The sequence below is a fragment of the Nannobrachium achirus genome, assembly GCF_963921795.1.
Source record: "Nannobrachium achirus genome assembly, chromosome: 10".
Lineage (NCBI taxonomy): Eukaryota > Metazoa > Chordata > Actinopteri > Myctophiformes > Myctophidae > Nannobrachium > Nannobrachium achirus.
Window position 1 is genome coordinate 16176083 of NC_137819.1, and position 11575 is coordinate 16187657.

Here is an 11575-nt window from a genome sequence, read left to right on the forward strand (position 1 = left end):
GAACTAAATGGGGAAATCGCTTCCGGCACCAGAGTCAGGGTGGTGGTAACTGGTAACTATAACTGTAAATATATTTAGAGGGAATAACACAGATGATTAATTATTCAAAATACTAAGAGTCATTATACTACGGTACTCATAAAATTAAATATAACGAAACACATAAAACAGATGATTAACTTAATGTGCAACATTTTCTCACTCAACAGTAAACAAACCAACATAAAGTTGAAGTGTACAGGGGGTATCTGCACATTTCTAAAGTGACAATTTAAGGACTTAAACATTAAACATTGGGCAAATTGTCAAATATTTGAGGCAGAAATTGTGAAAATAGCCGATTTACATGACACACAGGGAACTTCATCTCATAGAGGTGGATGGGTGTGTGTGTGTGTGTGTGTGTGTGTGTGTGTGTGTGTGTGTATGTGTGTGTGTGTGTGTGTGTGGGTGTGTGTGTGTGTGTGTGTGTGTGCATCTAATAGACACACAGGTCAGGGAACTTCATCTCGTAGAGGGGGATGGAACGGGGCGGGGCCTGTCCCGGAGAGGCGGAGCCTGAGGGAGAGGGCGGCGGCCTGATGGTGGACGCAAAGATCTGGTCCAGTTTACTCTGTAAGATGCACGCCTGAGAGAGAGACATAGACACAACACAGAGAGAGAGAGAGAAGCCATCTATGAAATATATGAACAGCAAGGCATGCGTGTACCGGTGCATGTTCGAGATGGGACTGGAACTTACTTGAGATAGCTGTGACTACTTTTAAAAGGTAAGATAAAGCTGGTAGTTCGGCAGTGGTTTCGTAAACACATAGGGTGCTTGCATATATACAATTAATTAAAGGAGTAGTTCACCCCCAAAATGACTTTTTTTTTCTATTGATTAGTCACGCCATGGAGACTAGTGTTCAATAATATTTTTAGTTTTTTGTTGCATTTCTAAGACAAAAATGTGATAACAATAAATGTACCCCCATTCGTTCCGGATGGGGACCCGTTTCGAAATGGGTCCCCATCCGGAATCAATGGGGGTACTCAGAGTTCAATACATTGTTTGTCTTAGGAATGCGACAAAAAACAAAAAATATTATTGCACTCAAGTCTCCATGGCGTGACTAATCAATAGAAAAAAAGTCATTTTGGGGGTGAACTACTCCTTTAATCAGATACCCTGTGCCAGGGTTTTTCCATTGACTTTACCTTATTTTGAAGACCCACGGAAGCCATGAACGTGTCAATGTTGTGGAAATTAACCAGGTTATATCGATCGAACATGTTTTCTTTCACCCGGAAATTAAATTAAATTGCTGTGACTGTACGTTGTTTAGATACGGCCCAGTGGAAAAAAAGCATTTCTTGACGATTTACGTGATCTGGAGAAAGATTCAGATAGAAAGCCATTTTACTGCTGATGATTGCATTGAAGCCAATGGAGGATTTCACTTCCTGATGGCGTCATCTCCCAAAGGATCTTGGGAGATTGAGTTTTTGCATCACCCAATGACTGCACGCTACTGCTATTTAATATGAAAGCTATCAGGCCTATGTGTTAAATGGGTCCCAGAAGCCTTAGTTTGGGGAAGTGCAGTGCCTCACTGATATGTGTTCTACAACAGCACCCTCTACTGGGTGAGAGGTGCAGTGCAGCACTGATATGTGGTACGACAGCACCCTCTGCGGGGTATGCGCAGCACTGACCCGGGCTCCACAATGAGCAGCAATCTCCTCAAAGGGAGCGTTCTGGAACCTCTCCACCAGCTGACGTCTCCTCTCCTTCTGCTCCTCCAACACCACACTGTCACCTAGAGAGAGAGAGAGACAAAGACAGAGGATTAGGCCCATCCGCACTGCCTGCATTGCTCACGACATGTCAGCACGGTCTCATTGAGACAAACGTATTTTAATTAGATGTCATCGTTTTTGCGTCACGTCGCCCGCGTCGCGGACAGTGTGGATGAGCTGTTATTGCGACCGAAGGTCGCATATACTCTGAAGAACCGTGTCACTTGAGTGTCCTTCCGTATCCTCGTGACCGTCCGTATCCTCTGTGATGTCAGTGTGATGTCAGCGAGTTGTGACATCACTTCCTGTACAGGGCGGCTACACGAAATGTGGATAACACTATATATGGAGATAGTCCAGTCCATCATGTCATATGGGACTAACGTCATAGAAAGTAGCCATTGTTAGGCCGGAGTCATTGGCTGTCAAACATGGAGATGTGGATAACACTATATATGGAGATAGTCTAGTCCAATATGTCATATGGGACTACCGTCATAGACAGTAGCCATTGTTAATCCGGAGTCAATGGCTGACTGTCTGTACAGGAAGTGATGTCACATGACATACTTTTTATGCCCATATATGAGTCCTAACATGGAGATGTGGATAACACTATATATGGAGATAGTCTAGTCCAATATGTCATATGGAACTACCGTCATAGACAGTAGCTATTGTTAGGTCGGAGTCAATGGCTGTCTGTCTGACTGTCTGTACAGGAAGTGATGTCACATGACATACTTTTTATGCCCATATATGAGTCCTTCTGTACCACATCTCCATGTTTAGGCAAACTCCACACAGAAAGGCCCTATCGCCAACCCAACCTAGGGTGTGAGCGATAGGGCCTTTCTGTGTGGAGTTTGCATGTTCTCCCCGTGTCTCCTAGGGTTGATACCCTCACAAAAACATGAACAAACTCCCCCCAGAATGACAACAACTAGAATCGTCAGAGAAACGCTGTGGTTGGCCAGATGGTCAAGAATTGGCGCGACCTCGTCCTTTAGGGCGAGGTCATTTGGACCTATACATGGAGAAATGGAGCAAACCTGTTTGGCCTAAACATGGAGATGTGGTACAGAATGACTCATATATGGGCATAAAAAGTATGTCATGTGACATCACTTCCTGTACGTACAGACAGTCAGACAGACAGCCATTGACTCTGGCCTAACAATGGCTACTGTCTATGACGGTAGTCCCATATGACAGGATGGACTGGACTATCTTCATATATAGTGTTCTACACATCTCCATGTTTAGGCCCTATCGCTCACACCCTAGGTGGGGTTAGCGATAGGGCCTTTCTGTGTGTAGTTTGCATGTTCTCCCCGTGTCTCCTATGGTTGATACCCTCACATGTTCTCCCCGTGTCTCCTAGGGTTGATACCCTCACAAAAACATGAACAAACTCCCCCCAGAATGATAACAACTAGAATCGTCAGAGAAACGCTGTGGTTGGCCAGATAGTCAAGAATTGGCGCGACCTCGCTCTTTAGGGCGAGGTCGCATGTCACCCTGAGGTCGCATTCCACCCTCAGGTGTCTTACTAGTAGTGTTAGTTATGTGGGCTGTGCAGTAGGGCATTAAAAAGTCGACTCAGTCGACTTCAGTACACAAGTCGACTCCCACAAGGGAAAGTCGAAGAAAACTAAAAACAAACTAAAACATCTTTTCATCATCGTTTTTGCTCCATGTGCGCTTGTGTACAGCATTCAATCAGTAGGATTGTTTATTGTCTAGGACAGAATCATTCTCTCCTTTTCTAACAATTTCTTTTCAATGGAATTAAGTGCAGGTTTTCGGATTTGTCCGAAACTACGACCGTCAATGTGATGACGTCATCAAACAAAGTCGATTTCAACTCAACTTTTTACTGAGTCGAGTCGACTTGCAAAAATGCCCTACTGTGCAGTCCACACAGGCTTACACTCTGCACCCATTAAGACCTGATGCCGATTCTACAGAAAAAAGAACAAGTTGAAGTTTGAACGAAATTTCTAGCTCAAAGTATGTGGGAGTAGTAGGATGCAGTGTCAGAATAAATAACTTGTGTGTGCTGGCTGAAGTGAGCCCACAATAATACTCACAGATGGCACTCTTCAATGTCTCAAACGTTATCTGCTCTGTTGGGGACTTCTGGAGAGCCGGATAGACAGACAGAAAGACAGACAGACAGACAGACAGACAGACAGTTTAATTGGCTGTGAAGTTAAAATGATTATTCAGTGTTTTTGCACGCACGCACGCACGCACGCACGCACGCGCGCACACACACACACACACACACACACACACACACACACACACACACACACACACACACACACACACACACACCTACCTGTGCAGTGTGGTTGCAGTGGTTCATGTCCATCTGTAGAGACACAGCGTCTACTATACTCTTCCTCTTGCCTAGATGGTCTTCATCTGACACACACACACACACACACACACACACACACACACACACACACACACACACACACAATATTGTTAATACTACTGTACAACAAGTAAAACACCATAATTGCGAGTGGTGACCATCGGTTTCAAGTCCTTAAATTGTGACTTCACAAGAATTCTTTTGGGGACCTCTCTGGAGGCCTCGACTTGCAAGTTGACTGAAAAACAGCAACCCGTGGAAGGGGAACAGACCAATTAGTTTAAAGAATGTGCACGCGTTTATTGCTCTGGTGTTTTCTTTTCACAAACCGGGATTCTCGCCGGACGATTTCTGCTCGTGTCGCAGCTTGAATAACAATGTAAAAACAATGTTGTTGCGCATGAAAGTTTCGCTCCGGTGTGTGGCTTGTTCTGTAGCCGACTGCCGTTAACGGCCCGCGGCTTGCTTTGATGCGTGGCTCGCTCGCATTGCTGCTTAGAGAGAAAGTCAACAGCGGCGCTGACAGTCAGAAGATTAAAGTGGCAGGGGCACGCAGTGCGGAAAATAGACACTTTGTGGACATGTTTAACCGTTTTAGCGCTGTTTGGTTCCTCCACGTGCATTCATCCCGCTATGGGTATAGCAGGAGAACATGTTTCACCCTTTGTTTGATTCAAATCTGTGCTGAACATGATTTGTGTGTACCTGATATGTCTGGTGTGTACGGTGTGTTGAGTCGCTCTGGGTCATATCCACTTCCTGCTAGAGCCTCAGTGATCTGACATTGAACAAACACAATGGCTCCCTCTGCTGGTGGGCCTGTGGAAGGGAGACTGCACACACACACACATACATGCATGCACGCACACAGACACACACACGCATGCACTTGCGCACGCACACGCGCGCGCGCGCACACACACACACACACACACACACACACACACACACACACACACACACACACACACACACACACACACACACACACAGTTCAACCTCCTTCCACAAGCTAGAGACGAAGGATGCAACAGTTCTTCAAAACTATCTTTATAGTCCATTGTAATAAATAAAATGAATAAATGAACACAATAATTGATATAATCATTTGATCGTCAGTCCCTGTTTTGGGCCTGATATATATCCACAAGTTTCCAACGTCCCATCGTGCATTGCACAGAAGGTGTGCGGCAGCTTCCGGCGTCGCAGCCGAGAGTGATCTACAAGCTCCTAACGGTTGCATCTGTGAAGCATATCGTCGCTGTTGGGCGGAAACCTCGTATCTCCAATTTCAAATTCGTAAGTTCTTTCGCAAAGTAAATCCCTGCTTCATCATACAAGGCCGTCGCACAAAAGTAGTGAAAACAGACGATCTACAAGCACATGTGCTTGTAGATCAGCTATTTTCACTAGTTTAGTTCATTTTTAAAATGATAAATACAAAACGAAGGGTCTTGGACATATATGGTTTCCATCCGACAACGACGATACATATTTCTTTCTTTTCTTTTTAACATATATGAAACGTTCTTAAAATCTACACTCTCCATGTGTCACATTGTGTCCGTCCAGTGTCTGTCTGTCTGTCTGTCTGTCTGTCTGTCTGTCTGTCTGTCTGTCTGTCTGTCTGTCTGTCTGTCTCACCTGGGTGTGTCTGTAAAAACGTGGTCTGGCATCAGATAAGGAGTCTCCCTCTGCCTGACCTCCATTACCTGATGAGAAAACACACACTGATTACCAGACACTAAGGCTGGGCAATATGGTGATAATTATCGTTGAGACGATCCAATGTCTCCACAATATGCCTTTTCAGAGGTATCATATATATTGTGATACAATTGAGGGAGCCTTGTAAAAAATCCTGTTTAATCGTTAATACAGAAATTCATTGCAGAATTCAATTTAAACCTGCATTTTTTTTTGTCTAAATCAGTAGTTCTCAAACTTTAAAATGTCATGGTCTCCACTTAACTCTGACAGTATACAAATGAAACCAAATGGACCCGTAAGGGTCCATTTGGTTTCATTTGTATACTGTCAGAGTTACATACTTGTAAAGTTCAATGTAGACCTCCCAAAAGGAACCTAGAGAGTCTAGTTTTTGTCAAGTAACTTGAAAAATAATCATAAAAACCAACATGAAAAAGAATCGTGATAAAATCATGTATCGTGATACAGCTTGGGAAAATATTGTGATATTGTAGTTTTCCATATCGCCCACCCCTAACACTAAGGCTGGGCAATATATCGAAACATTATCTATATCGAGGTATCAACATGCAAGCTATACATATCGACGAAGACAGCTTGAAATGAGGTATTCGTGTATGTGTCAAATTAATTAACATACACACTATGCATGCTCGCAGCACATGCAAAAAAGCAGTCCATCTGTAACCAGGTGTGGTTATTTCAATAAAACCATTGTTGGAAAATGGAAATAAGGCATTTAATGTCTTTATTCTATGTGTACTGTGCAGTGTGCGTGCATGCATATTCTATTCATAATCTGGTTTAGGCAGGCAGTGGACCTAAAGCAAAAAGAAAACATTAATTTAATGCTGTTTGTACTAATATCGTGAGTAATATCGATATCAAGGTATTCAACAACATTATCGCATATCGAAGGTTTTCCTAATATCGCCCAGCCTTACCACACACACACACACACACACACACACACACACACACACACACACACACACACAGACCTGCAGTACATGCTGACAGAAGCCGGGGGCAGTAGTGAGCTGTGAGATCAGGTTGAGGTAGGCCGCACAGAGGGCGTGGATGGCACAGCGGTTGTACACCGACAGAGCCTCCTCATTGGTCAACGCCAGCTCCTACAGAACAAACCAACCAATCAGCAACAATTAAGAGAAAGGCTTCAGTTTCTTCATTTATGTATTTATTTGAGCTTTACTGCCTCTTTGTTTTACTAATTTAGAAGTAATTAATTCCTCCCCACACATGCAGATGATCGAAGAGTTGTGGAGAAAGCATTTTTATTTCTTTCTGCAGAGCTATACATCGAGGGAGAGTGTTTTCTGCAGGTCTTTCAGTCCGATTGTATCAAAGGGTGAGTTCGGAAATGCGCACCGGGTCGGGTTAGGGTTAGGGTTAGGGTTAGGGTTAGTTTTAGGCATAGTTTTACTGAGGTTAGGGTTAGGGTTAGGTTTAGGCATAGTTTTACTGAGGTTAAGGTTATGGTTATGGTTGGGTTTAGGCATAGTTTTACTGAGGTTAGAGTTAGGGTTGGGTTTAGGCATAGTTTTACTGAGGTTAGGGTTAGGATTAGGGTTAGGTTTAGGCACTCACTACACTGAGCACACACCCGGTGTGCATTTCCGAACGCACCCTTTGATACACTCGGACTGAAAGACCTGCAGAAAACACTCTCCCAATACATCGAAGCCAACAGAGATTATTCGCTTCCTGATGATGTCATCACCCAAAGGATCACAGGACAATGAGTTTTCTTTAACCAGCGGGTCCCAATAACCCAGCGATAGTGTTATTTAATATAACACAACCTTTATCGGGAAATGTTTTGAAAATCCCAACTTTTGTCAGGAATGGCATATAATGTGTTCATATCGATAACAGTGTTAAAGGCACCTGCAGAGCGAGAGCCAATCGGATCAGGTCCACCACCACGTCCTCATTGGCCAGCTCCAGGCTGAGGAGAGCCAATAGCGTGTAGAGAGCCTGGTAGTGACTCCGCCCATTGTTGTCTTCCTTGCAGGCCAGGAACACATGTCTGTAGAGATGCTGTGCATGCTGCGCACGTACACACACGCGCGTGCGCACACGCACACACACACACACACACACACACACACACACACACACACACACACACACACACACACACACAATCAGGAATTGCTTTTTAGTTTTATGTTTGTTTTAGATTAATTTGGTGGTAGACAAATAGACTGACAGAAAAAAAACAGACAGACAGGCTACCTTCCTCATAAACAGGTTGTCTTGTCTGGAACATTTCTCCAACTTCAGCTTGAGAACCGAGATGTCTGGGATGATGCTGAGGTGTAAACAGCAACCAGTGGTGGAGTAGAAGTAAAATGGACAAAGTTGTGACATATGTGAAAAGTTGTGAATTACACAAAATATGTGAAATATGCAGGGATTTTATGTGATTTTATGCTGTGAAATATGCATAAATAATATGTATATGCATAATCACATTTTTCTGGAGGTAGATATAGATGTATAAGGTAGATATATATATATATATATATATAGACAGATAAAGGTCTGGGTCTATATTGTCACTGTCGGCCAGAAACCTCGTATCTCCAAGTTTCAAATTTGTACGTTATTTTATTTTTTTCGCAAAGCCATGCTTCATCAGACAAGGCCGTCGCACAAAAGTTGTGAAAACAGACGATCTACAAGCACACAACGCCTCGCGGTTCGAGGCGTTGTGTGCTTGTAGATCGGCAGTTTTCACTAGTTTAGTTCATTTCTTTTTAATTATATAAAAATGAATGGTTTTGGACATACAAGGTTTCCACCCGACAACGAATATATATATATAATATATATATATATATATATATATATATATATATATATATATATATATATATACAGTAGGTGTATATATAGATATAGATGTATGTATGTATGTAAAACTTGACAGTGTTAAAGTGATCTCCATAATTGTGTCTGTCTATAAGGTAGATAGGTGTATATATACCTGACAGTGTTGAAGTGATCTACATAATGGTGTCTGTCTATCAGAGTCATCAGGATGTTCAGGACCAGCAGTCTGACCTCAGCATCCTCCATCAGAGTGAAGGACAACAGAGGAGCCAGGAAGGATGTAGGCACTGCCTTCAGCATGTTACTGCTGTCATAGCCCTCTGTCACCTACAGGGGGAGACATACACTGTTGTTACTGCTGTCATAGCCCTCTGTCACCTGTAGAGGGAGATATACACTGTTATTACTGCTGTCATAGCCCTCTGTCACCTACAGGGGGAGATATACACTGTTATTACTGCTGTCATAGCCCTCTGTCACCTACAGGGGGAGATATACACTGTTATTACTGCTGTCATAGCCCTCTGTCACCTACAGGGGGAGATATACACTGTTATTATGACTCGCACCAGCAGAGTGTAGCAATTACTGCGATCGGCTGGGTATGTATGTCAGTGTCCTCATTTGTTTAAGCCTGTAGCCCAATAAGGGACCAGCATTTCTGGCAACATCATCATTAACAGCCAATGAGGGATCAGCTAGCATTCCTGGTGATGCCAGTGGTGAGCGCACCTCATGGCGTGCTCTGCTGGCCAAACATGGCCTATACTTGTGCACAAGACGCAAGTTGGCATTTCGACAGAGTGCAGTTCTAGTTACTGGTCCCATAGCCAATCAGGGACCAGCTTTATTGATCAAAACCATAGGTTGACCATCGAGTGCCAATGAAGGACTAGCATTCTTGGATGCACAAGTAGGCCATACATGGCCACGAGTGCACCTCGACAGAGCGCAGTCTAGTTAAAACATTGGGCACCAATGACTTGAATGGTAATGGCGTCAATGGTAATCCAACGCTTGGCCGCCATGGACGCTGTTGATCTTTTCAGTGGTTTAGCCTAGACTGTGGTCTCCCGCACCGACCGCGGAGTGATGCAAGAATTCCAATTCCCATGATGCATCCGGAAAATTACGTCATCCGGGAATTACGAAATTTGAATTGATGTATCTCGCAATCTTCTCTCATGATCGCGTTCTTGGTCAAAACAAGTACTTTCTTACGGACCGTAACAAAAGCATGGATGATTACTGTTGTAATGTTTGCTTCCTGGGAGAAAGAAAAGAGAGCCGTCTGATGGAGCAGTCTGGTGGTGCGTAAAAAATAAATAACGGTAAAAACACTGAGAAACCCTGGCATGGAATCTGACCTGGAGCAGAGACTTCAGCAACATCACCTGGATCATCCTGCTGCCTTCCAACCTGCACGCACGCACGCACATGCACACACACACACACACACACACGCGCGCACGCATGCACACGCGCACACACACACGTGCGCACGCACACACACACACACACACACACACACACACACACACACACACACACACACACACACACACACACACACACACACACAGTTATAGCTTTCTTTTAAGCAACATAATGATTTAAATAAAGTCACAGCCTTGCGTAACTGCAAAACTGAAATGAACAATTGGATAATGATAATGAATTTTATTTGTATAGCACTTTTCCAAACAGAGTTACAAAGTGCTTCACAGAACATGATTAAAACAACATACAGCAAAAAAAAAAAAAAAACACAACAAAGCATAGAACACTTATGATGCACAAATATCAATATACAGTGTACAAAAACGCTTATTTACACAATTATAAGAAAGGATAGCACAAGAGTTCCTACAGCTTGATGCGGACAAAACCGAAATCCTAATGATTGGTCTTGACAACATATTAAATGCAATTCGGCTGTCCCTGGGTTTATTGGCTTCCAATGTAACCGATGCAGCAAAAGAAAAAAGGTAGCCACATGAACCTTGAGTTACATAGTTACGTAAATAAAGTTACCCAGTCATGTTTCTATCACTTTAATGTAATATTGCACAAATTAAACCAAACCTCTCAAGACCTGGAAAAAATCATGCATGCTTTTGTCTCGTCCCGTCTTGACTATTCACTATACTCTACTCTACCCTGAGCTGTTCCTCCATTCACAGTTCAACGGACACAAGCGTGGAGGTGCGCGCACACACACACACACACACACACACACACACACACACACACACACACACACACACACACACACTCACCCTGCAGTAGGTGGGCCCAGTACGGGGTAGATTCCAGGAACAGGGATTTTTCCCATGATGAACAGCATGACCTCTGACCTCTGGTACACAGGAAGCGTGCTGGCGAAGGAACCTGTCAAAACAGACACAACAGGAAGTAAAGCTGGTTGCACACTGCACTGTGTGTTTTCGTTGCGTTTTGGAAATCCAAAATCCTCTTAAGTATTTTTCAGGCCAAGGAGAGAGAGAGAAGAGAGAGAGAGAGCAAAGGACCCAGTGGCGACAGTTGCGAAAATCGGAAAAAAACAACCCTGGTCCGAGAATAAATACGAAACGGGTGGCAGTGTGCAAACGTGATTGACATAACGTGAGGTAGTTTTTTTTATTCACGGGCTCCGAAGTTCTCTCCGATATTCGGCCCGAAAAAACGCAGCAGTGTGCAAAGACCATATCCCATCGACTTCCTGTCAACACAGACACAACAGGAACTTTTGAAATGTATTTATCAGATCCAAACGTACCTATGGTTTTGATGACAGCTTCCTGCAGTTGTCTCTCCTCGGCTTCTCGCGTTGCG

At 43.6% G+C, this 11575-nt stretch overlaps 1 protein-coding gene across 1 annotated transcript in view; it reads right to left on the minus strand.

The window, feature by feature from the left end:
- Positions 1-478: 478 nt before the first annotated feature.
- The window catches only part of LOC308292858 (protein EFR3 homolog B-like), a gene marked incomplete at both ends in the record, with an annotated part of 37829 nt that continues 26732 nt past the window's right edge, over positions 479-11575 (minus strand). Inside the window, 13 exons of the mRNA XM_080735282.1 lie at positions 479-628; positions 1699-1802; positions 3876-3924; positions 4130-4215; positions 4877-5004; positions 5816-5883; positions 6883-7014; positions 7790-7951; positions 8141-8216; positions 8895-9067; positions 10108-10159; positions 11020-11131; positions 11520-11575. The exon at positions 11520-11575 is cut by the window's right edge and continues 130 nt beyond it. Coding sequence (XP_080591408.1) covers positions 479-628; positions 1699-1802; positions 3876-3924; positions 4130-4215; positions 4877-5004; positions 5816-5883; positions 6883-7014; positions 7790-7951; positions 8141-8216; positions 8895-9067; positions 10108-10159; positions 11020-11131; positions 11520-11575 — 1348 coding nt within the window. The remainder of the gene's footprint in view (positions 629-1698; positions 1803-3875; positions 3925-4129; positions 4216-4876; positions 5005-5815; positions 5884-6882; positions 7015-7789; positions 7952-8140; positions 8217-8894; positions 9068-10107; positions 10160-11019; positions 11132-11519) is intronic.